The 27,080-nt window shown below is 45.6% G+C and overlaps 1 protein-coding gene and 1 long non-coding RNA gene across 4 annotated transcripts in view; one reads left to right on the top strand and one right to left on the bottom strand.

The window, feature by feature from the left end:
• The window catches only part of tmem268 (transmembrane protein 268), a 41,672-nt gene extending 28,939 nt beyond the window's left edge, over positions 1–12,733 (top strand). For all 3 annotated transcript variants that reach the window (XM_080182323.1, XM_080182324.1, XM_080182321.1), the window contains exons 7-10: positions 862–972; positions 2,335–2,424; positions 5,377–5,577; positions 10,431–12,733. In XM_080182323.1, coding sequence (XP_080038449.1) covers positions 862–972; positions 2,335–2,424; positions 5,377–5,577; positions 10,431–10,604 — 576 coding nt within the window. In that variant the 3' untranslated portion in view covers positions 10,605–12,733. The remainder of the gene's footprint in view (positions 1–861; positions 973–2,334; positions 2,425–5,376; positions 5,578–10,430) is intronic.
• A 3,975-nt stretch (positions 12,734–16,708) lies between these two features.
• On the bottom strand, positions 16,709–21,682 carry LOC145337536 (uncharacterized). The gene is made up of 3 exons (XR_013885366.1): positions 21,544–21,682; positions 18,239–18,337; positions 16,709–17,005 (listed from the first exon to the last, which is right to left on the bottom strand). It is a non-coding gene; the product is annotated as an uncharacterized LOC145337536 (long non-coding RNA).
• Positions 21,683–27,080: the final 5,398 nt, after the last annotated feature.

Below are 27,080 nucleotides of genomic sequence, written 5' to 3'. Positions count from 1 at the left end.
CCATGCATCTACTCTGCCTGTCCTAAGTGAAAGGTTGTTTGTTCGGTGGGTATTGGTGGGTTGCTGAAGGGCATCTTGTAAAGTGGTGCACTAAGGCAGATTTTTGTCTGTTTCCTTAACTAGTAATTCCCAGAACAGGTCGCTGTCCAAAACTAAAGGGCTTAGGTTTAAGGTGAGAGGGGAAAGATTTAAAAGGGACCTAAAGGGCAACTTTTTCACACTGGGTGGTGCGTATATGGAATGAGTTGCCAGAGGAGATGTAGAGGCAGGTACAATAGCGACATTTAAAAGATATTTGGACAGGTACGTGGGTGGGAAATGTTTAGAGGGATGTGGGCCAAACGTAGGCAAATGGGACTAGTTCAGTTTGGGAAACCTGGATGAGATGGGCCAAAGGGCCTGTTTCTGTGCTGTATATCTTCATGGCTCTATGAATATAGTCTGTCATCAGGGGCTTTATAGATGAAAGACACCATTTCCCATCAAGTGTATCTGACCAGACATCTCTCCTGCTCTTACCACCAGCCATTGGTCTGTTTGGAAGGATTTGCTGGTTGACACTCAACCTGTTTGGCCACGTAATGATCGCACCTTCCTCAGCCGTCCAGTCCTGGGGTGGGACTCGAACCTGGAGCTTCTGGCTCAAGAGGTAGAGACACTAACCCACTGCGCCACAAGACCACAGTAAATCCTAACCCCCTGCCTACAGAACAGATTGCCAGAATATTATACTGAGTTGAACCCTTGCTTCCCACACTCACGTAAACACAAGAAAAATATTTGCAGAATGTTTAACTAAGGTTAAACGAGGATGCGAAATGTTCTCTTTTAAAAAGGTGACTCAATCTATTTTTTTTCCAGATTAATGTAAACACGGATATGCGTCTCATCTGGGTCAACGAGAACCTCGTGAAGCACAACATTTTAGTTGGCGTGTCAGACGTTACAAAACATTGCGCGAGCGTGCTTCATGTATCCTTCCCAGAAATCCGGATGATTTGCAATGGCTTTGTTATTTAATCCTGGAATGGCTGAGTGGAGAAAACCTGAGACACTTAACCATGGGACAGGGATACCAGGGATAGGGGCTTCAGTTCTGTGGAAGGACGTGGGAAGCAGGGATTATTCTCAGTGTAGAGTACATTAAGAGGAGATTTGATAGGGGTATTTAAAATCATATGGGATTTTGAAAAGTCTTTCCAATCAGCGAAAGAATCTGCGGTGAGATGTGGAGACACTGGGGGCTGTTCTCTCCAAAAAATTCTTAGTGTCAAATTTGCAGGAAAACTGGAGTTCAGAGAAGAATCTCCCACCCTCAGTAGGCCACCAGCTTGAATATCATTAGGTTTCAAGATAAAAGCAAATTACTGTGGATGCTGGAATCTGAAACCAAAAGAGAAAATGCTGGAAAATCTCACCATGTCTGGTAGCGCCTGTAAGGAGAGAAAAGAGCTTTGACATAGGGTCATCTGGACTCGAAATGTCAGCTCTTTTCTCTTCTTACCAATGCAGCCAGACCTCCTGAGATTTTCCAGCATTTTCTCTTTTAGTATTAGATTTCAGGGGGACCTATTCACACTGGAGAGGTTGACACCAGCAGGCCTCTGCACAAAGTGCCAGTCTCTTACTTGCTGGCCAGCTCCCCGCAGTGCTCCTCCCCACAACCCCTCCATGGCACGATTGCGACCCCTGTCCAGTTGCGGGCCAGCGATAAACGTCCCCTCCTCCCAGTCTGGCCCACCCTGATCTCCTGCCCCACCCACCAGTGACAATCTCCACACGTACACCCCGGACTCCCCAAACGCTGCCGGAAATCCGGACCTGGGAGACACGAGCACAGCGCGAACGCTCGTGGGGAATTCCTGTGAATCGGCCAAAGCGTGGATTCTCCCGGCCCACTGTGTTTAAAAAACTAGCGGGATGGGAGAATCGCCTCCATTTTATTTTCAACACATCAAACTATGAAGATGTGGAATGCGTATCCTGAAAGGGAGCGAGAATTCTCAAAAAGGAAAGGTTATGAAAATTAGACTATAGTGAGATATTTAAAAGAGTCAGTTACAGGCAAAAAGGGGCCAAATGGCCTCATTCTGCGTTGTGGCATTTTCTGATTCCACAAGTGTCCCTGCCTCGGATGGAACGGAAGTCTGGTCTACCCTTTCAAATGAATGCTGCAGAGCTGGGAGGAATAGAGTTGGAAAGCTGGAGAGGTTAAATTAAACCAGCTGAACCATTTCCTTCCTCAGCTGATTTTGTATGTTAGTGAAAGAAACCCTTTAACTAACGGGCGCAGGCGAAACAAGTAACAGATTTTATTCCTTGACACAAGGCCAGCTCTGCTTCATGTATTTTGATGTTAAAGAGTGCGAGAGGAGACTCACTTCTCTGTTGGAAGAAAGACATCAGACATGCTCTGGACTTCAGGTACTGACTGGGAGGCTCTCCTCCCCTCCCCTCTTGCAAATAAAGGCAACTTAGAATCCACAGTGCAGGTCAAAACTTTATTTTGATTTGATTTATTATTGTCACATGTGTTAATGTACAGTGAAAAGTGTTGTTTCTTGCGCACTATATAGACAGCTTACCATTCATAAAGTACATAGGGGAGAAGGAAAGGAGAGAATGCAGAGCGCAGTGTCACAGTCATAGTGAGGGTGTAGAGAAAGATCAACTTAATATATGATAGATTAAATTGATCATTAAGTTGATCTTTCTCCACACCCCAGCTATGACTGTAACACTACATTCTGCACTCTCTCCTTTCATTCCCTATGTACGGTATTGCTTTGTCTGTATAATGCGCAAGAAACAATATTTCTCACTGTATTAATACACGTAAATCAAATCATTCAAAAGTCTGACAGCAGCAGGGAAGAAGCTGTCCTTCAGTCAGTTGGTGTGTGTTTTCAGACTTTTGTATCTTTTTCCCGATGGAAGAAGATGGAAGAGAGAATGTCCAGGGTGCGTGAGGTACTTTACTGTGCTGGCTGCTTTTCCGAGGCAGTGGGAAGTATAGACAGAGTCAATGGATGGGAAGCTGGTTTGCATGATGGACTGTGCCATGTTCATGACCGTTTGTAGTTTCTTGCAGTTTTGGTCAGAGCAGGAGCCGTACCAATCTGTGATGTATCCAGAAAGGATGTTTTTTATGGTGCCTTAGGAATGATAAAAGACTATGTATCTGCATCCTGCTGATCATGCCTGCTTCAGGCTGTTGACTGATTTATTTTACACCTCTCAGTCCAGCCGTTTTGTGTTCATTTTCTGTTATTGCTTAATCAGCAAGTCAGCCCAGTTAGCTTCCTCAGTCTAGCATCTGAATCAGCATTTGTTGAGCTTGCCAGAGGATCTGTGTCAACATTCAATGACAGCACACTTTTAACTTTACACGTACTCCTTTCAAACGGTCTTTGTTTTGTCATTATTGGCACTTTTGAAGCACAGCATTGAACGAGAAGACAGAGAGTTCGGCGGCACGGTGGTTGGCACTGCTGCCTCACAGTACCAGGGACCCAGGTTCAATTCCAGCCTCAGGTCACTGTCTGTCTAGAGTTTGCAGTTTCTTCCCATGTCTGCATGGGTTTCCTCCAGGTGCTCTGGTTTCCTCCCACTCCAAAGATGTGCGGGTTAGGTTGATTGGCCATGCTGAATTAACCCTTTGTGTCCCAAGAAGTGTAGGTTATGGGGATTGGCAGCGTAAATAGTGGGGATAGGGGCTGGTGGGATTGTTGTTGGTGCAGGCTCGCTGGGCCCAATGGTACATTCCTGCACTGTAGCGATTCTATGATTGGAAGAGAGTGAAGAAAATCGTGGTGGAAGAGTTTACTTAAGTACAAATGAACATAAAAGATCAGCAAACAAAAATCTAATGGAGGATTTAATGGGTTAGATAAGAGAGAAACTATGACCTTTGGTGGGTCAAGTCTGGAACAATGGGGCGGAATCGTAAAACCAGAGGCAGGGCATTCAAGGCTGAGGTCAGGAAGTTCACTCTCGCACTAAAGGATGGATAGATTTTTGTTTGCACTGGGTAGCAAGGGGACATGGAGTTAAGTCATGTGATATGGACTTGAGGCAGAGATCAACTGTGATCCAATTGAGCAGTGGGCAATCTGCAGCCTGTGGGACACATGTAGTCCGTCAGGGTTCTGAACTATGAGGCATTTTGCTCACTGTTGCCCATGTGCAGGGTTACCCGATTCTGCTGGTTACCATCCATGTTTTTTTCCCTAGTGGTTTGAGTAAAATGATATGCATTTAAAGGAAGGACACATGAGGCAATGCATGCAATATTGACTGTGAGAGCTGTGCACTCCCTCTGCATCCAATTAAAGCATAAATATTTATTTCACTTCTCCCATTTGAATTGATGACAGTTCATAGAATTCCTACAGTGCAGAAGGAGGCCATTCGGCCCATTGAATCAGCACAGATTCTCCAACAGAGTATCCTACCCAGGGCCTATCCCTGTAACCCCACATATTTAGGGTTAATCCCTCGACCCTACACATCTTGGGACACTATGGCCAATCCACCTGCACATTTTGGAGTGTGGGAGGATATCAGAGCATCCAGAGGAAACCTACACAGACAGGGGGAGAACATGCAAACTCCACCCATGGCCAGAATTCAACAGTGCTAATTAGGGTGCTGCCCCAAAGATCATAGAATCCATACAATGCAGAAGGGGGCCATTCGGCCCATCAAGTCTGCACCGACTTTCCGACAGAGCATCCCACCCAGGCATATCCCCATAACCCCACAGATTTATCCCACTAATTCCCCTAATCTACACTTCTTTGTGACACTAAGGGGCAACTTAGCACAGCCAGTCCACCTAAACAGCATATCTTTGGGTACTAAGGGGCAATTTAGCCTGGCCAATCCACCTAACCAGCGCACCTTTGGACTGTGGGAGGAAACTGGAGCGCTCGGAGGAAACCCATGCAGACACGGGGAGAACATGCAGACTCCGCACAGACAGTGACTCAAGCCGGGAATCAAACCCGGGTCCCTGGCACTGTGAGGCAGCAGTGCTAACCACTGTGCCACCGTGCCTCCCTTTATTAATATAGTCCTATTAATGTATGAATGATCAAACATTTTCTGTAACTTATGAAATATTTGGCATGTATTAAATGTAATTAATTTTACTCATGGGGCCATGGTCTGTGAACAATTCCAATTTCAATTGTGCAGCCCACTCAGATGAAGAAGGGTTACTCACTAGCCTGGACTGCCTGATATAATTGAACGTGGAATATTTCTGAGAATCTGTAAGGCCTGCAACTGTTCTGCATAGAGTAAGCAGATAAGGAGCATCTCATCCCTTGTGTACTGTGTGTCCGTTTAACCATTGTGCTTTTCCACCCACAGTCCCTTCTGAAACAGAAGCTGGGCCACCTCTGCATTGTGATAGAAACTAACCAGGTCAGTCCTCTGAACAACGTCAACACAGAGTCTGAAGAGACTCCACTATTAGCAGGGAAAAGCAGAGACATTCGCAGCAATGGCAATCAACAAACACAGCATGTCTTTAATACATTGACATGCCTAGTGCCGAAAGGCACAGCTCAGGTATTGTACTCACTCTAACTCACATAACCAGTGAGTGTTTGGATCTGCTGTATACCTTCACTTTGATGTGCCCCACTGTACCTTCAGCTGTCCAGTCTGGAATTTATTCTGTAAACCTCTCTACCTTTCTACTTCTCTCACGCTTTTAAATTTCTCCTAAAACCGGTCACTTTAGTCAAACCTTTGTTTGGTGTTTATCCATATTGAAGATGTAATATAATTATAAGTTACTGTTGTAAAGTTCCAATTCTCAAAGTCCTGCACAAAACTAGTGCTGATCCTCAGGGAGGCAGAGGGTGATGGTAGAGGGCTGCTTTTGTGATTGAAAGCCTGTGACCAGCAGTGTACCAAGGGATGAGTGCTGGAACTTGCTGTTTATTACATACAGAGTTGTGGGGGTCTGGAACGCGCTACCGAGTAGGGTGGTGGAGGCAGGAACGTTGGACTCGTTTAAGATGCAGTTAGATAGGCACATGAGTGAAACGAGAATGGAGGGATATGGTAGGGGCTATTAAATAGGGTTAAACCTCGGGAGACACCGGAAGGGCAGGCTGTATGATTAATATTTTTTGTCTTTATTCCACAGGTGGAGGTCCACCTCGTGTCAAGCGAGGGGCATGCACACGGCGGGTCGTGCGTGGGCTGCTCTTGGAAGTCCAGGAGTGGCCTAGTACTTCATGTCGGTGTGTGTGCTTGATCCTGGACCGGTAGACGGGCGCCGCAACAGCTCAGTGACTAGCACTGCTGGCTGTGCAGACACATGGATTTGGGCCTGTGTCTGTGGGAGTTTGCGCATTCTCCCTGTGGTTGCGTGGGTTTCCTCCAGGCGCTCCGGTTTCCTCCCACACCCCAAAGATGTGCTCTTAGGCTAATCGGTTTTTACCAAATTGACACTATTTCTTCCCTGAATCTGACTGAGTAGGGTTCCATTCGTAGACATGCAGGGTAGAATAGGTGTAGGGTGATGCGGCGGCGCGGGCTCGTTGGGCCGAAGGGCCTGTTTCCCGTGCTGGGTTGTTCTTTGTTCTTTGTTCTATTAATGACCTGGATGCGAATGTAGACAGTATAAGAGGGAGACGATGGCCTAGTGGTATTTATTCCAGAAACTCAGCTAATGTTCTGGGTCCCAACTTTGAATCCCGCCATAGCAAATGGTGGATTCTAAATTTAATAAAAAGAAAAATCTGGAATTAGGAATCGACTGATGACCATGAAACCATTGTCGGAAAAACCCATCTGGTTCACTAATATTCTTTAGGGAAGGAAATCTGCCGTCCTTACCTGGTCTGGCCTACATGTGACTCCAGAACCAAAGCAATGTGGTTGACTCTCAGCTGCCCTCTGAAATAGCCTAGCTAGGGATAGGCAATAAATGCTGGCCAGCCAGCGACACCCAAGTCCCACAAATGAATACAAAAAAATTGACAAGTTTGCAGACGACACAAAAATGATTGAGAGTGGAGACTTCAAAATGATTGATAGTGAGGAGGATAGTCTGAGGCTACAGACTAATATTGATCAGCTGGTAAGTTGGGCAGAGCAATGGCAGATGGAATTTAATCCTAATTAGTCTGAGGATGATGCATTTTGGGATGTCTAATAAGGATAGAACGTACATAATAAACAGTAGGTCCCTAGGAAGTATTGAGGAACAAAGGGACCATGGTGTACAAGTCCATAGATTCCTGAAAGTGGCAGCACAGGCAGATAGCTAGTTAAAAAATGCATACAGAATGCTTGCCTGAATTAGGATTGTAATTGTGGCAAACATTCTATATGCATCTAATATAGGAGCAGGGAGGTCTTGATGAAACTTTATAAGACATTGGTTAGGCCACAGATGAAATGTTGTGTGCAGTTCTGGTCGCCACACTGTCAGGACATGACTGCGCTGGAGAGTATGCAGAGGAGATTCACTGATAAGTTTCAGTTCTAAGGAGAGACTGGATTGGCTGCCCAGAGCAGAGGAAACTGTGGCGGGGAGATCTGATCGAGGTGTTATGAGAGGAAAAGGTAGGGTAGATTGTAAGAATCTTTTCCCCGTAGCAGATGTGTTGAAGACCAGAGGGCATAGGTTTAAGGGTGAGGAGTAAGGAATTAGAGGAAATCTGAGGAAAGATTTTTTTCACCCAGAGTATGGTGGAAATATGGAGTGCGCTGCCTAAGAGGGTGGCAGAGGCAGGTACTTCCAAAACATTTAAGAAGCATCGTGACAGGCACTTAAATTGTCAGGGTACAGTAGGCTACGGACCAAGTGATGGAAAATGGGATTTCATAGCATAGACATGGTGGGCCAGAAGGCCTGTTTCTGTGCTGTATGACCAGCGGTGTGCCTCAGGGATCAGTGCTGGGTCCACTGCTATTTGTCATTTGTATTCATGATTTGGATGAGAACATAGGAAGGCTGGATAATAAGTTTGTAGATGATATCAAGATCGGTGGCATGGTGGACAGTGAAGAAAGTTATCTTGGAATGCATTGGGATCGTGATCAATTGGGCCAGTGGGCTGACGAATGGCAGATGGAGTTTAATTTCGACAAATGCAAGGTGATGCATTTTGGTAGATTGAACCAGGGCAGGACTTAATCAGTTAATGGTAGGGTGTTGGGGAGAGTTACAGAATAAAGAGATCTAGGGGTACATGTTCATAGCTCCTTGAAAGTGGAGTCACAGGTGGACAGAGTGCTGAAGAAGGCATTCGGCATACTTGGTTTCATTGATCAGAACATTGAATACAGGAGTTGGGACGTCTTGTTGAAGTTGTACAAGACATTGGTGAGGCCATAGTTGGAACACATGTATAGTTCTAGTCACCCTATTATAGAAAGAATATTATTAAACTAGAAAGAATGCAGAAAAGATTTACTAGGATGCTACCGGGATTTGATGGTTTGAGTCATGAGGAGAGGCTGAATAGACTGGGGCTTTTTCCTCTGGAGCGTAAAAGGCTGAGGGGTGATCTTACAAAGGTTCATAAAATAGACAAGGTAGGTAGTCAGTATCTTTTCCCAAAGGTAGGAGAATCTAAAACTAGGGGGCATAGGTATAAGCTGAGAAGGGAGAGATACAAAAGTGTTCAGAGGGGCAGTTTTTTCACAGAGGGTGGTGAGTGTCTGAACAAACTGCCAGAGGTAGTAGTAAAGGTGGGTACAATTTTATCTTCTAAAAAGCATTTAGTTACATGGGTAAGATGGGTATAGAGGGATATGGGCCAAATGCAGGCAATTGGGATTAGCTTAAGGGTTTGAAAAAAAAGGGTGTCATGGACAAGTTGGGCCGAAGAGCCTGTTTCCATGCTGTAAACCTCTATGACTCTCTATGACTCGAGTAATTGAACCACCATCCTTCCTTGCACATCCTGGTTGGTCTCCCACATTCTACTCTCCAACATCTGACGTCACCCTAAACTCTGTGCCCGTGTCACAAGATGCTCTTTAAAACCTCCCTCTTTGACTGAATTTTGGGTTAGCTGTCCCAATATCATTTCATATTGGTTAGGCTACAGATGAAACATTGTGTGCGTTTCTGGTCACCACAGTGATGGAAGGGTGTGATTCCACGGAGAGGATGCAGAGGAGATTCACCAGGATACTGCCTGGGATGGAATATTCCAGCCAAGAGGAGACTGGCTTGTTGTCATTATTTTGTTTTTTTACAATGCCCCTATGATGTCCCCTGGGATGTTTACCTGGGGAGGTGGTTGTGTATTGGTATTGTCTCTGGAATGGTAATCCAGAGATGCAGGGCAAGATCTGGATCCTGGGTTCAAATCCCACCTTGGCAGATTTGAACTCGATTTTAAAAAAATCTGGAATTTAAATGGTAACCATGAAACCGTTGTAGATTGTCGTAAAAATCCAACCGGTTCACTAATGTCCTTTTAGGGAAGGAAATCTGCCATCCTCACCTGGTCTGGCCTCCAGAGTCACAACAATGGACCAACCTGTCTGAGAAACAGATTCCCTGATCGTTATCATAATACTGTTTGTGGGGAGCTTGCTGTGTGTAAATTGGCTGGCACATTTGCGACAACTGTACCAAAAGTGCTGTGTTGGTTGTGAAACATTTTGAGACACTTTCTTGCAGCACGGTGGCACAGTGGTTGTTAGCACTGCTGCCTCACAGTGCCAGGGTTGTGGGTTCAATTCAGACCTTGGCTCACTGTCTGTGTGGAGTTTGCACTTTCTCCTGGTGTTTGTGTGGGTTTCCTCCGGGTGCTCCGGTTTCTTCCCACACTCCAAAGATGTGCAGGTTAGTTGGGTTGGCCATGCTAAATTGCCCCCTGGTGTCCCGAGATGTGCAGGTTATGTATGGATCAGCTGGGTCACTGTCTGTGTGGTGTTTGCATGTTCTCCCTGTGTCTGTGTGGGTTTCCTCTGGGTGCTCCAGTTTCCTCCCACAGTCCAAAGGTTATGTTGATTGGCCATGTTAAATTGGCCCTAGTGTCTGGGGGACTAGCAAGGTAAATATGTGGGGTTACTGGGATGGGTGGGTGGGCCGATCGGTCAAATGGCCTCCTTCTATGATTCTGTGTGGATTCACCAGTGTAAATTGCCCCTTAGTGTCCAATGATGTGCAAGCTAGGTGGATTGGCCATGCTAAATTACCCCTTGGTGTCAGGTTGATTAGCAGGTTAAATATATGGGGTTACAGGGACAGGGCCTGGGTGGGATTGTTGCCAGTGCAGGTTTGATGGGCTGAATGGCCTTCTTCTGCACTGTAGGGATTCTGTCTGTGATTATGAGAGCTGCTCACTGAGCCAAGGTTACGATCATTGATATTTTGCCTCAATCCATTTCGTTTTTGTGATTTGTTTTTTAACCACGAGTTCCGTTATTTCCTTTTATCACAGGAAATAGCTTATCAGTTGCTGGTCACCTACAGTGGACTGTATGTCAAACTACTGGCCACACAACAGCTTCCCCGCATCAGGTCTTCCATTCACGCAAGCGACGCACTGGTTCCCTGCCTTTGTCAGTACGTAGAGACTTCAATCCTGAAGCTGTCACACCATGAACTGAAATAATCATCTTCAAATCCAAACAATGAAGCTTTCTGCAGTAATAATACTGGACTTTGAACACCAACTGATTTAAAGCGGTGAACAAGCAGTTTTGCGTTGACTTATAAGAGCTTTAAGAAAGTAATCTATTGAACAGCAGCCCGGTGTACAAAGGGCCAACGAGCTTTCTTTCTCTCATGCCAGCAATTAGCTTGTTCCAAAAGAAAGCGCAGGTAAGACTTAGTCAGCAATTTTACCTGTTGCTCCAGCTTGCTGATGCATTCACTGAGGGGTGGGGGTCGTTAGAGTAGTCGGGGGGGGGATTACTTCCCAGTCCCAACCATCCTCTCCCTCTTCTCCCATGTCTGTTGTGCCATCACACGATCTCCCCATATCTAAGATTCACAGGTGCCTTGCTTTGAGTTTTTTTTTACACATCCCTTGATGATAATTGAGTGAAAAACCTGTGAGGCATTTTGACAGAATAAATGGGGAGTAGCCGCCCCCAGAGAAAGGGAGGCTGGGTAACCAGAATGCACGGCTTGAAGACAATCAGCAAGATCCAAAGGAGGTGAGAACTTGATTGATTTTTAAACGCAGCGAGCAGACACAATCCAGAATTCACACCCAGAGAGGGCTGAACCTTTGATAAAGGAATTGGTAAATATTTCAAGGGATAGTGTGTGTCGGGGGAGGGGACGGTGAATTTCAGGGAGAGAACAAGGAGGAGTCGATTGAACTGAATAGAATCCATAAAATTCTTACAGAGGCCATTTAGCCCATTGAGCCTGCACCAACAATAATCCCAACAGGCTTTATCCCTGTAACCCCAACGTGTTACAGGGATAGGGCCTGGGTGGGATTGTTGTATTTACCATAGCTAGTCCCCTTGACACTAAGGGGAAACTTAGCATGGCCAATCCACCTAACCTGGACATCTTTCGGACTGTGGAAGAAAACCAGAGCATTTGGAGGAAACCCACGCAGACATGGGGAGAACATGCAGACTCTGCACAGACACTGACCTGAGGCCAGAATTGAACCCAGGTTCCTGGCGCTGTGAGGCAGCAGTGCTAACCACTGTCCCATTGTGCTGCCCATATAGTTCTTTCAAAGAGGTACAATTATCTGATTGGACCCTCTGGCGTCAGTTTAGCTCAGTTGGCTGAACGACTGGTTCGTGTTGCAGAGTGACACCAACAACGTGGGTTTGATTCCCAACTGAGATTGTTCATAAAGATCCTGCCTTCTCTTAGATGGCCCAGTGGTTAGCCCTGTTCTCTCACAGCACCAGGGATCCGGATTTAATTCCAGACTCAGGTCACTGTGTGGAGTTTGCATGTTCTCCCTGTGTCTGCCTGGGTTTCCTCCAGGTGGCCCAGTTAGGTTGACTGGCTATGCTGTTATCCCTTAGTGTCAGGGGGATTAGTTAGGTAAATACATGGGGTTATAGGGTTAGAGCCTGGGTGGAATTGTTGTCGTTACAGGCTGAATGGCCTCCTTTTGGGATTCTGTGATTCTCAAGCTTGCTTCCTTGTCTGAGGTGTGGTGACTGTCAGGTTAAATCGCTATTGGTCAGCTCTGTCTTGAAGGAGAGAGCAGCCTCTGGTCCTCTGGGCGACATTTCATGTCTGTGCTGAGTGCTTTAGTAATGTTCCAGTCAGCCACCCCACTGCACATGAGGCCTTTGTGTTTGGTACAGGGTTTCAGCAATTCAGGATATGTGACGACAACTCTGTATCTGCCAGGTTTATTTAAAATGTGTGAACAAATGCTTTACCACCTCGTGTTTGCATAGCAAAAATGAACATTTTTTTTAAAGTGTAAATATTTCAAAAGATTTCTGAAGTGCTGCGAAGTTTTAGTTTTGTCAGAGATTATTTAATGGTGTGAAAAAGGCAATTTAGCATTTTATTAGTGAAAGAGATGAGGGGAGAGTTGGTATACTTCTGGCCAAGTAGACCCTGGACAGCTCCCCCTGTATTTTAGTCTTAAATAAAAAGCATTTCTTAACCAACAACCTTCCTTTGTATGGTTATGCTGTAAAGTGTTTGAGTTATGCCTGTGAGTTTGTTGAATTTATGCCACAAATTCTGAACACTACATGGCTGGGTACAATGTGTGTGTGTGTGTGAATGTGGGTGTGGAGTGTGTGTTTGTACTGTGTGTGTCTGTGTCTGAGTGTGATCCACCAATTGCACTGTGCAAACAGTGATCATTTAGTCAGTCTGATCTCAATCTGTCACAATACCATGATTTGGATAATAAAGTCGACTCATTTCATCTTCCAGTCAGCGTCCAGCTGTTTCTCAAGGTGAATCGTAGCTTCACCCCGATGGGACAGAGGCGTCACACCCAAGTGTGGCATCAATACTTGGCACTGGGCAACCTCACAGCTGCCTCACAGTGCCAGGACCAGGGTTCGATTCCCAGCCTTGGGTCACTGTCTATGTGGAGTCTGCACATTCTCCCCATGTCTGCGTGGGTTTCCTCCCACACTCCAGAGATGTGGAGGTTAAGTTGATTGGCCATGCTAAATTGCCCCTTAGCGTCAGGGAGACTAGCTAGGGTAAATACATTGTGGTTATGGGTATAGGGCCTGGGTAGGATTGTGGTCGGTGTAGACTCAATGGGCCAAATGGCCTCTTTCTGCACTGTAGGGAATCAATGATTCCTTAGGCCCTATCAACTAGAATCAATTTTTATTTTGAGTTCTTCTTATAATCTGTTTCAACATGTAAGTATGTGTAAGGCAGTAACAAGTACAGGGTGATTGATGGAGAGAAGCTAGAGTCATAGAATCCCTACAGCAATCTGCCCAACTCCTACTCATAGTTATACCAGGCCGAGGACCAAGTCTACTGGCTCAAAGACATTGAATTAAATTGGACAGAAATCTTCACAAATAAAAGGAGGAGGTCTGTTAGAATCAATAAATAAGTACAAAGATGTATTTTCCGATGAGCTAGGGAAAATTAAGGCAAAGGTCCACAGAAGTGAGTGAAGCAGTGCGGTCAATGCCAGTTGGTGCTGACACTACAGTTAAAGCTCACCAACACCTCTACTTTCTCAGGAGACTACGGAAATTTGGCATGTCCGCTATGACTCTCACCAACACATGCACCATAGAAAGCATTCTTCCTGGTTGTATCACAGCTTGGTACGGGCTCCTGCTCTGTCCAGGACTGCAAGAAACTACAAAAGGTCACGAATGTCGCCCAATCCATTATGCAAACCAACCTTCCATTCGTTGAGCAGCCATTAAGGACTGGCCATTCTTCCATCATCTTCCATAGGGAAAAAGATACAGAAGTCTGAGGATACATCCCAACTGAATCATGAATAACTTCTTCCCTGCTGCCATCAGACTTTTGAATCGACTGTCTTGCACTAAGTTGATCTTTCTGTACACCCTGGCTATGACTGGCAGCACAGTGGTTAGCACTGCTGCCTCACAGCGCCAAGGACCCAGGTACAATCCTGGCCTTGGGTCACTGACTGCACAGAGTCTGCACTTACTTCCTGTGTCTGCATGGGTTTCCTCCGGGTGCTCCAGTTTCTTCCTGCAGTCCAAAGATGTGCAGGGTAAGTTGACTGGTTATGCTAAATTGACCCTAGTGTCAGGGGATTAGCAGAGTAAATATGTTGGGTTACAGGGATAGGGCCTGGTGGGATTGTGGTTGGTGTAGACTCAATGAGCTGAATGGCCTCCTTCTGCACTGTAGGTATTCTATGATGACTGTGACACTACATTCTGCACTCTTCTCTGAATGGTATACTTGTCTGTATAGCGTGCAAAAAAAATAGATTTTTCACTGTATATTCATATGTGACAATAATAAATCAAATCAAAAGCAGAAGTTGCTGACTACAGCCCTTTTGTACCCTTGGGAATGGTCTGGCCAGCCGTGGGTGTGTGCCCACAATGATTATGTGGGCCCATTTTTCTGAAACCATGTTTTACTCCTGATGGATACCCTTTTGAAGTGGAAGTGGTTCAATGTCGCATGGCACAGTTGCGAAATTGTGTTGCCGGGGTACCTGTATCGGATAATAGAACAGCCTTCACGAGTGCTGAATTTCAACTCCACGAATGGTGTAAAGCACATAGGACTGCACCTTCCCACCCGGCATCCAATGGAATGTTTGAACTAGCAGTCAAAACCTTCAAGCCAAGTCTTAAAAAGCAGTCAGGTGCCATTCTGGAAATCGGGATATAGCGATTTCTCCTAGGACACCGGACAACGCTGCATTCTGTGACATGAGTGCGTCCACTGGAATTACTGATGGGCCAGTGTTTTAGGACCAGACCACTGGAATTACTGATGGGTCAGTGTTTTAGGACCAGACCACTGGAATTACTGATGGGCCAGTGTTTTAGGACCAGGCCAGTGTTTTAGGACCAGACCAGTGTTTCTGGACTTGTTGGGGAGGGTGGGGGCTGGTCAGAAGAAAAACCAGGATTCAGGCAAAACAATAAGATTGTTTGCAATCGATTAGCCCATGTATGTCAGAAATTTCAAAAGCGTTTCAAAAGTTGGGTCCCAGGAATTATAACCAAGACAGGACCGCTGCCTTATGAAGTGAATGTACAAGATAGACTTGTCAGGAAACACGGGGACCACATACATGGGCGAGAGCAAACAGTACTACAGCCTGGAACCACACTGCCAGCAGGAAACATCGTTGGTCCGACTAGTGAATTACTGAGTTAATCTGTAACAGGAGAACCTGTCGTCAGCACGGAAATGGATGATGCTGAGATGATAGTGCCTGAGGAGATACGAGGTGCAGCAGTTTCTGCAGAAAATACCTCAGCAGAAGCAGCAAGTCAGTGAAGTTACACCACTCTGCCAGGAAACTGAAACCACCAGAGAGATTAGTCTATGATGGATTATTTGAATGGGTTAAATGTTGGGGACTGTATAATTTAACTTATCATTTTATGCAAGGACTTAGAGGGGGAGGGATGTGGTATCTGGCCCCTTTTAAGGGGCAATTGGTTTGGTCAATCAGAAAGGACAGTAGGACGAGGGGGCACAGCCTCAAGATAAAGGGGGGGGGCGGTTTAGAACGGAGTTGAGGAGGAACGTCTTCACTCAAAGGGTGGTGAATCTCTGGAATTCTTTGCCCATTGAAGTGGTGGAGGCTGCCTCGCTAAATATTTTTAAGACGCGGGTTGATGGGTTTTTGATAAGCGAGGGGATTAAGGGTTATGGGGAGAGGGCGGGAAAGTGGAACTGAGCCACGACAGATCAGCCATGATCTTATTGAATGGCGGGGCAGGCTCGAAGGGCTAGATGGCCTACTCCTGCTCCTATTTCTTATGTTCTTATGATCTTGGGTTCATGTCACACTACATGTATCCCCCACCATTTGGCCTGGTCTTGCAAAATCTTACTAGCTGTCCTGGCTTGAGATAGTTCGTACCTCTTTAACCTGTGATTATCCCTCTCTACATTCACATTGTCTGTACTTGTAAAGACTTGATTACCTGTAAAGATTCGCATTTGAACCATTACCTTGCCATTGTGTCTCTGCCTACACATTATCATCTTTGTGAACCTCCACTGACCTGATGAAGGAGCAGTGCTCTGAAAGCTTGTGATTCCAAATAAACCTGTTGGACTTTAACCTGGTGTTGTGAGACTTCTTACCGTGCCCACCCCAGTCCAACGCCAGCATCTCCACATCATGTAACCCCATCAAGGGAACAGGTGGGTGGGGGTTTTACCTTGGCAAGTGTGGGCTTTTGCCTCAGACTGATCCCAGAATGTTGACTGGTGGCCACAAAGCTGCAAGGCTCTGTAAGGTAATATGTTGTAAGTAAATGTTAGTTGTTTCATACCTAGCTGGCAAACCAAAATTATTACAGTGCAGCCATGGAATGGCAGGGGGTGGGGGGACAATGGTTAGATACTCCCTTGCCCCAGCTCTAACTCAATCTGCCTAACTCTGAGATTCCCCTCCCTAGACTTCTTCGCTTCCCTCTGACTTCTTCCCCTCCCTTTGGTCCCCTGTCCTGGCATCTCATGTAGCTCTGTGTCAAACTGGGGCACACCCTGGATATTTTACAATGTTAAAGACACGATAGATATTAGTGTTTGCACACTGAAGACCAAACTCTCTATTGTCAAACATGACTGGGTTTTAATTGGATAGCCTTAAAAAACAGCAAGTATTTTCCGAGATGCCCGTCTCGCTGGTCGGCAAGTTGATGGGCACATCTTCATTCTTTGCCATTTTATTGACTACGATAGATTGCGTTGCCATGGAGTTGCCGTAATGCACCAGCCTAGACCGCAAGGAGCTAGCCCGATGCAATCATTACCCTCAGGATCCACAGTCCTGAATCACGGGCCCTGATTTTTGAAAGGGCGATAGGTCGTCATCTGGCGCCGAGTTTATCCGATCGTACTTTGCATCTGCAGAGAGAAAGAAAGAAATCAGAGTTCTCTGAATAACAGCAGCGACTGTACAATAACTGTAATGCATTACTTGCCCAGCACTTTGTCAATTAAACATAATACAAAATAAATACCACCGATGTTGGAAATCTGAAATAAAAAATAGGAAATGCTGAATAAACTCTGGCAGCATCTGTGGAGAGAGAAATAGTTAACATTGTGTCTGTATCGGAAGAGGATCTTAACTGGAGGACATAGTTTTAGTAACACTGGGATATAAAGCGAACCTCATTTTCACTCAGAAGTCCTACAACACCAGGTTAAACATTAATCACCACGGTATCTTTTTCACTCATTAGTGAAAATGCACAGGGTGAAAGAGTGATGTGTTGGAAGCAGATTTAGTAATAGCTCTCAAAGGTGAACTGGATATCTCGTTGGAAATGAAAATTTTGCAGGGCGATAGGGGACGACGGGGAGTAGGACTGATTGGGTTGTTCTTTGTGAGAGCTAGCATTAGCCCAGCAGGGCCAGATGGCCACCATCTGCATTGTATGGTTCATTGTGTAAACCAAAGTTTCCAAGCTTGGATTTTTGCAATAGGTAATAATCAGTCCAAAATGAATAGAATAATGTCAGTTCTTTTTTAATGTGGCAGTCAGCACAGATGAGCAGAATTCAGCCACTTCTTTGCATCCAGCTTGGTATGGCTCCTGCTCTGACCAAGATGGCAAAAAACTACAAAGAGCTGTGAACAAAGCCCAATCCATCACTCAAACCAGCCTCCCATCCATTAACACTGATTACACTTCCCACTACCATGGAAAAGCAGCCAGCGTAATCATGGACCCCGGACGCCCTCTCTTCCAACTTCTTCCGTCCGAAAAAAGATATAAAAATCAGGTCAAGTACCAACCGGCTCAAGAACAGCTTCTGTCCTGCTGCCATCAGACTTTTGAATGGACCTACCTTATATTTTCTTTTTCTACACCCTAGCTATGACTGTAACACTACATTCTGCACCCTCTCCTTTTCTTCGCTATGAACGGTATGCTTTGTATAGCGCGCAAGAAACAATATTTTTCACTGTACATCAATACAAGTGACAAATCAAATCAAATATATACAAATCAGAAGTGTCAACTCGTTATAACGAGTAGTTAACATGAGCTATCACAGCATGGTTCAGAGATCAGATCAAACCCAAGTCAAGAGTATGAAACCTACCCAGTGATGACAAGAGATACTAACCTTTGACCTGACCACCTGGTGCCTTGGATTGGCCAGCGGAGGATGGACTTTCCTTCCAGCTGAGCACGCTGCTAATCTTGTTCAGCACATAGCGGCAGGCTTCAAAGACAAAATGTTTCAGAATGCATCACAGTTTCATTAACAGCTTCGATTTACATTGCATCTTTAATGTGACAAATCATCCCGAGAACTTTCACAGAAATATTACCCAAAATTGCCAACGCAGAATGTAACACTGATGCAGAGTTCTGGGACAGAGGAATAGCAATGTAGTTCCAGATCAGGATGTAGTGTGATTTGGATTGGAACTTACAGGAGAATGTGGTGTGATGGGTGTTGGCCAGAACTCCCCCCAAAAAATTCTAAGTGTTGAATTTGCAATGAAAACTGGAGTAAATCATGCTGCTTTTTTCAGTAGGAGTTTGAGTCTGTTCTCTGCAGAGTGCACTAGCATGAATCACGCTGAAAATCTGTGGGCGGGGGGCCCCTCCCCTCCGGCTAGGGTGGGCCTCCTCCGCTCCGGCTGGGGTGGGGGGTGGGGGGTGCCTCCACTCCAGCTGGGGTGGGCGGCGGGGGGCCCCCTCTGCTCCCCTCTGGCTGGGGTGTGAGGGGGCTCCCCCTCCCCTCTGGCTGGGGTGGGCAGGGGGCCCCCTCCCCTCCGGCTGGGGTGGGCGGCAACAACCTGCTGAGCAGTAGAAGTAATTCACCTGGCTTGAGGGAGCAATGGAAACTTGAATATATGATCACCCCAAAGGGTGGCTTCCTCTCTCAAGAAGAATCTTCCAGAAACCACGTTGTAAGCGTGTAAAGACTGGAACTACTGCTCATTAGTCAAGGGCTACAACCCTCCTGTACCCAAGTTTCTCTTAATCAATAAATACATATTGTTCCTAACAAAGCCTCAAATCCCTGCTGGAAAGCCACAATTTAACAGTGATGGCATTTCCACCAGTCTGCTGCCCTTCTTGATCTCAAATCAAGTCCAGATGGAGGCTATTTGTCCCATCAGGTCCATATCAACTCTCTGACAGAGTAGGTCTACCCTATCCCCATGACCCCATGTATTAACCTCGCTAATTCTCTAACCTAAACAATGTGGTACACCAAGGGGCAATTTCTCATAGCCAGTCAATCTAACCTGCACAGCTTTTGGACTGTGGGAGGAAACTGGAGCACCCAGAGGAAACACAGGCAGACACGGGGAGAACATGCAAACTTCACACAGACAGTCACCCGAGACTGGGAATCGAACCCAGGTCCCATCACTGTGAGACAGCAGTGCTAATCACTGTGCCACCATCTCAGGAGAATATTAACAAAATGGACATGTGTGAGCGGTGTGAAGGCTTTGGGGAGTTAGGAAGGTTTGTAGACATTCAGAAAGTTGCAGAGATAGGGAGGATGGTGTGAGGTGATGGAGCTATTATAACATTGAGGTGTTGATGGACCTGGGGCCAATGTAGATCAGCAAACACGGTAAAGGCGAGTGGGACTCGGGAAGACGGAGCAGCAGAGATTCGGATCAGCTTGAGTTTAAATCTATGGAGTAATGATAATCCAGATTTGTATTAATGACCAGGTTGTTTGGGGGGGAAGATGTCCATTGTTTAAATATTTGCCAATAATTAAAAAGGAATGAGGTTTACCAGGTGGATCCCAGGGACGGCGAGACTTATGTATGAGGAGAGATTGACTAGGCTAGGATTGTTTTACTGGTGTTCAGATGAATGAGGGTGGATCTCATAGAGACTTATAAAATTCTAACAGGACTAGACAGGGTAGATGCAGGGAGGATGTTCCTGATGGAACTAGGAATCACAATCTGAGGATTCGGAGTAGATCATTTAGGGCAGAGGTGAGACATTTCTTCACCCAAGAAGTGGTGAGCCTGTGGAATTCATTGCCACAGAAAGTAGTTGATGCCAAAACATTGAATGTATTCAAGAGGCAGCTGGATATAGTACTTGGGGTGAATGGGATCCAAGGTTGTGGGGAGAAAGCAGGATTAGGCTATTGAGTTGGACAATCAGCCTTGATCGTGATGAATGGTGGAGCAGGCTCGAAGGGCTGAATGGCCTCCTCCTGCTCCTATCTTCTATGTTTAATAACAACTAGGAGACTGGGTTGTCTTCAGAGTTGTAACCTGAGAACTCTTTCTTTCCAGTCATCAGTGGATTTTCCATGGAGTTACAAATTGGAAACAAAGTCAAAACTAGGGCCTCAACAACTGCTGCCTCTCACTTAGCCCGGAGAAATTATACCTGGGGTTTGATAATAGAAATCATCCTGAACAACTTCATTAAAAAACTGGATTGTCAAGACAACCCCAGTTCCTATCCTTAGTGTAAATTAAAAAGTTAAAACTACGTATCTTTAAATCCAATTCAATTTGGCTTAGTTCCTAAACTAGGGCATAAAATGTATCATCTGTCAGACAAGATACAACATTCCAGTCTTCAACTTCCCTGTGCAAGCCAGGCACTGACTTTCAGGGAACTTGGCATCTGGAAGCAATCCGAATTCCCTGGGCAACTGTTTTCCGCTGTGTCTACGTGAGTTTCCTCCGGATGCTTCGGTTTCCTCCCACAGTCTGAAAGATGTGTGGGTTAAGAGCATTGGCTGTGCTAAATTCTCCCTCAGTGTACCTGAACAGGCACCGGAGTGTGGCGACTCGGGGATTTTCACAGTAACTTCATTGCAGTGTGAATGTAAGCCGACTTGTAACACTAATACATAAACTTAAACTTTAAAAACTCTCAAAGTATAAGGATCTCTCTTTTCATACACTAATATTGCATGCACAAACTCTCCTTATTTTTGAGTGCACAAGATCTCGCCTTCATAAAATATATTTGCGTACACGAGATAAGATTTATTAGTGTCACAAGAAGGCTGACATTAACACTACAATGGAGTTACTGTGAAAATCCCCTGTTCGCCACACTCAGGTGCCTGTTCGGGTACACTGAGGGAGAATTTAGCACAGCTAATCCACCTAACCAGCGTGTCTTTCGGACTGTGGGAGGAAACCCACACAGACACGGGGAGAACATGCAGACTCCGCACAGACAGTGACCCAAGCCAGGAATCGAACCCAGGTCCCTGGCACAGCAAGGCAGCAGTGCTAACCACTGTGCCACCCCACTGTCCTTAAAAATGTATTTTTTGAGTGCAGAAGATCTGAACTTTAACTAGGATACTGGCCAACGCCCTAACCCTTAGCCTCATTGTTCCTATTTAAGTAATTCCATGAGTAAAATTCATAGTTACTATTTATCTTACAAACAGAAGAACCTCTTACTGACCATTGATGATTAGTCAAACCATATTTCTGTCCTTGCTGTTCTCAGTATCTTTTGTTCGCGGATAGGTGCGGTAAGCATCAGCAAATTGTAACTCCAATGTATCCTTTTCCTCCTTCACTGGGCGCTAGCTCTGCTGGGAGTTGTAGTCTTTTCTCCCATTGACACACTGAGTCTGAGCCCTGGGAGGAACTACAACCACTGTACTCATGTGCGAGCCTGCCCCCCCATCACTGCTCTGGGTGCCAATTGGCCCTGAGCTTGGTCCAGCCTTAGTCCCGCCTCCCTGCAATCTCATCGATGCAATTGCCCCAAACAATAGCTGCCGATCCAGGCAATAGCAAAAACACAGGAAGAAATCTCACAACACCAGGTTAAAGTCCAACAGGTTTATTTGCAGCAAACGCCACTAGCTTTTCCTTGCAGTGTGAATGTAAGCTGACTTGTAACACTAATAAATAAATTTAAACTTTAAAAACTCTTAAAGTGCAAAAATCTCTCTTTAATATACTAACATCGCTAATGTAGCTGCATCAAGCAAAAACTCACCAATCAATTTGCATCTGTTAGTGACAGCACACCAGGAAAGGTAATGTCACCATAGCCCCAGATGACCACAGGCTGCTCTCCCCTTTGAGATAGGGGAGAGTTGACTGGTGGTGATCTTAACCTTATCAGTGTCACAAGTCGGCTTACATTAACACTGCAATGAAGTTACTGTGAAAATCCCCTAGTCGCCGCACTTCAGCACCTGTTTGAGTACACTGAGGGAGAATTTAGTATGGCCGATGCACCTAATCTGCACGTCTTTCGGATTGTGGGAGGAAACCGGAGAACTGGGAGGAAACCCACGCATACATGGGGAGAATGTGCAAACTCCACACAGACAGTGACCCAAGCCAAGAATTGAACCCGGGTCCCTGACGCTATGAGGCAGCAGTGCTAACCACTGTGACACCATATCACCTGAAGAACATCACACCTTTATTTTGATTGATTTGACTTGATTTATTATTGTCAAGTATTAGTGAAAAGTATTGTTTCTTGTGTGCTACACAGACAAAGCATACCATTCATGGAGAAGGAAATGAGAGAGTGCAGAATGTAGTGTTATATTCATAGCTAGGGTGTAGAAATAGATCAGCTTAATTCAAGGTAGGTCCACTCTAAAGTGTGATGGCAGCAAGGAAAAAGCTGTTCTTGAGTTGGTTGGTACGTGATTTTTGTATCTTTTTCCTGAAGGAAGAAGGTGGAAGGGAGAATGTCCGGGGTGTGTGGGGTTCTCAATTATGCTAGCTGCTTTTCCCAGGCAGCGGGAAGTGTAGACAGAGTCAATGGATGGGAGGCTGGTTTACGTGATGGACTGGGCTCCGTTCACGGCCCTTTGTAGTTTCTTGCGGTCTTAGACAGAGCAGGAACCATACCAAGCTGTGATACAGTCGGAAAGGATGCTTTCTATGATGCATCCGTAAAAGTTGGTGAGAGTTGGAATGGACATGCCAGATTTCCTTAGCCTCTGGCGAGGGGCAAGGTTGAGGAGGCAGAACCTTCCTGAATAACGTCAGCTGGTATAGGAATTGAGCACGCGCTGTTGGCATCACTCCACATAACATGCCAACCCAGCCAACTGAGCTAAATTAATCCTCAGCTGGAATATTGTGTACAGTCTGGGTGCCACACTACAGGATGGATGTGAACACATTGGAGAGAGTGCAGAAGAAGTTTACAAGAATAGTTCCAGCACTGAGAAACTTCAGTTCTATTTGTGATATATATAAATGGTCTGGAAGAAGGTGTAACTGGTGTTATCAGCAAGTTTGCGGATGACACGAAGATGGCTGGAGTTGCGGATGGTGATGAACATTGTCAGACAATAGAGCAGGATAGAGATAGGCTGGAAAATTGGGCAGAGAAATGGCAGATGGAATTCAATCCAGATAATGCGAGGTGATGCATTTTGGAAGAACTAATGTGGGGGACGGGGGAGCTATACAATAAATGGTAGGGCCATCAAGAGTATAGAAACACAGAGGGACCTAGGTGTGCAAGTCCACAAATCCTTGAAGGTGGCAGCACAGGTGGAGAAGGTGGTGAAGAAGGCATATGGTATGCTTGCCTTCATAGGATGGGGTATAGAGTATAAAAGCTGGAATCTGATGTTGCAGCTGTATAGAACGCTGGTTAGGCCACATTTGGAGTACTGCGTCCAATTCTGGTCGCCGCACTACCAGAAGGCTTTACAGAGAGTGCAGAGAAGGTTTACCAGGATGTTGCCTGGTATGGAGGGTCTTAGCCATAAGGAGAGATTGGGTAGACTGGGGTTGTTCTCCCTGGAGAGATGGAGAATGAGGGGAGATTTAATAGAGGTGTACAAAATTTTGAAGGGTATAGATAGGGTAAATAGTGGGAAGCTTCTTCCCAGGTCAGAGGTGATGATCACGAGGGATCACAGGCTCAAGGTGAGAGGGGCGAGGTATAACTCAGACAACAGAGGGATGTTTTTTACGCAGCGGGTGGTGGGGGTCTGGAATGCGCTGCCAAGTAGGGCGGTGGAGGCAGACACGCTGGCATCGTTTAAGAATTACCTGGATGGTCACATGAGCAGCCTGGGAATGGAGGGATACAAATGAATGGTCTAGTTGGACCAATGCGTGGCACAGGCTTGGAGGGCTGAAGGGCCTGTTTCCTGTGTTGTACTATTCTTTGTTATGAGGATAGATTGGAGAGGTTGGAGCTGTTCTCCTTGGAGAGAAGAGGGCTAAGAAGGGATTTGCTAGAAATGTTCAAAAGTATGAGGGGGCTGGACGGATTGGACTGGGAGAAACCATTCCCACTTGTAAAGGATCAGGACCAAGAGGAACACGGATTTAAAGTGATTTACAAAAGAAGCAAATGTGATATGAGAAAACCCTTTTTAACCCAGTGAGTGTTTGGGGTCTGGAATGTGCTGCCTGGAAGTGTGGTGGAGGCAGGTTCAATCGAGCCATTCCAGAGAACATTAGATGATTATTTGAATAGAAGCGATGTGCAGGGTTCAGGGAAAGGACAGGAGAATGGATGCTGAGAGAGTTTTGGTCAGAGGATATCATCTCAGAATAATCTTAAAACAGAGATGGGAGGAATTTCTTCTCTCAAAGGATAGTGAATCTATAGAATTCTTTACCGCAGAGCACTGTAGGGGCTGGGTCATGTGTAAGGCTGAGATAGACAGATTTTAAATCAGTTCAAGGATTATGGGGATAAGATGGGAATGTGGAGCTGAGGATCAGTCATGATCTCATTGAATGGAGGAGCAGACCCAGTGGGTGGAATGGCCTACCTCTGCTCCTGCATCTTATTCTGAAGGAATGGCTAAGTTACGATGCTCGTTTGGAGGGCCAGTACAGACACAATGGGCCTAATGGCCACTTTCTGCAACAGAACAACTCTGCGACTCTGAAATTGACGCCCATTATAATGTTTCTGTGATGCACATTGGAAAATTATTTTAAAGGAGAAATAGAAATGTAAATTGTTGAAAGATTGTTTCTTTACCTCGAAATGTGACCATTCCCTCTGGCCTCACACCACCAAATATCTTGCCGGTTAAACTCTCCCAGTCTCTCCTTTATTCTATAACTTCCCATTTATTCTTTTCTCCTCTCGCACTCTCCTCACTTTCAGTTACTTAGAGTCATAGAGGTTTACAGCATGGAAACAGGCCCATCGGCCCAACTTGCTCATGCCACCTTTTTTTTAACCACTAGTCCCAGTTGCCCATATCTTACCTATTTAACTATCTAAGCGCTTTTTAAAAGACAAATTGTACCCACCTCTACTACTACCTCTGCTCCAGACACTCACCACCCTCTGTGTGAAAAATTGCCCCTCTGGACCCTTTTGTATCTCTCCCCTCTCACCTTAAACCTATGCCTCTAGTTTTAGACTCCTGTACCTTTGGGAAAAGATATTGACTATCTATCTGATCTGTGATCCTCATTATTTTGTAGACCTTTACAAGATCACCCCTAAGCCTCCTGCGCTCCAGGGGAAAAAGTCCCAGTCTATCCAGCCTCTCCTTATAACTCAAACCACTCGTATTGCATTATTAACCCCAAATTAACTTTGTTTCCCTGTGCGGAAAGGCCTATAACCTGTGGAACTTTTCCTACATTGCCCGCTTTTATTGCAGCTTTGCAGCATCCTCAGTATTTTGCTTTCCCGTGTGTGTAATTCCTATCACAGATTCACAAAGACCAAATTGTTTTCCAGGCACTTTTGCAGCACAATCCCTGTGGTGATCAAGGAATTCTGGTCGCCGCTTTGTATGCAACAAACTCCCTGCGGCTGTAATGATCAGATAACCAGCTTTTACAGATGTTTGTGGAGGAATGAACATCGATAAGGAGAGCAGGGAGATCTCCCCACTCTGCCTTGAAATTGTGCCATGGAATCTTTCATATCCACCTGAGACAGCAGATAGTTCAACCCTCTATCTCAAGGATAGCTACTCAGCACCGCACTGGAAGGTATTACAGATGATCAATGTTTAAGAGTCACAGTTACAGCACAGAAGAAGGCCATTTGGCCCATCATGCCTACTCACCAAACAAGCATCATGACTTTGTGCCGTCTTCCTGCCCTTTCCCCCTGCATATGTGATTTCTATTCAAATAATCATCTAATTCCCTCTGGAATGTCTCGATTAAACCTGCCTCCACCTCCCCTCCAGGCCGTGCATTCCTGACCCCTCTCGTCCCAACCCTTTTGTAAGCGGGAATAGTTTCTCCCAGTCTACCCTGCCCAGAACACCCATGATTTTGAACATCTCTATCAAATCTCTCAGCTTTCTTCTCCCCAAGGAGAACGATCCATTCCTCTCCAATCTATCCTCATAACTGAAGATCTCTCCAATCTACCCTTGAAGGGGTTAAAATCACAGAGTAGGGCAGAGTTCCCCTGTGAAGTTTCCGTGAAGGTCCCACGGCTGCAGACGGGTGGCTTAAACAAGAGGCAGGAGAATGGGAACTTGATAAACCACAAAGAGATACCATAACAGCCAACGTCCGCAGGTGTGGACGCACGGATGATGTAGCCAGAAAGATATTCTTCATTAGTAATTAATTACAATTAGAAAGTGTATAGAGGCTGTAACTGTGTTAACTATATTCACCATAAATGAAATACTCAGTACTATTGCCTGTAATTGAATATCAATAATTTCAGAAGAAATGTGTACTTGCGATTGGTACATGAAAATACTTCTAAAATTACCAAAAGTATAATTACTGATGCGGCGTATCGTTCAGGGAGTCTGTGGGCCACCTTTTGAAGACAGACCTCCCAGGTATAGTTTGAATAAAGGCTGATTTAAAACTCCGAGGCTGGATTGTTGGGGCCGTTTACGCCAGCAGAATTGTGTCACGTTCTCTGACCTCAGGAGCATGGCATTAACAGCTGGTAAAACTGCACCCTGAAAGTTTCACTCACTCTCTCGAGGGGCACAATGTATGTGGTAGCTGGATAGCTGGGAAGTTCCCCAACAGTCCTCAAAACTGAAG

This window comes from Carcharhinus amblyrhynchos, unplaced genomic scaffold, assembly GCF_965287045.1.
Source record: "Carcharhinus amblyrhynchos unplaced genomic scaffold, sCarAmb.v2.hapA scaffold_52, whole genome shotgun sequence".
NCBI classification, from domain to species: domain Eukaryota; kingdom Metazoa; phylum Chordata; class Chondrichthyes; order Carcharhiniformes; family Carcharhinidae; genus Carcharhinus; species Carcharhinus amblyrhynchos.
This window is presented reverse-complemented; position numbering and strand designations above follow the sequence as displayed.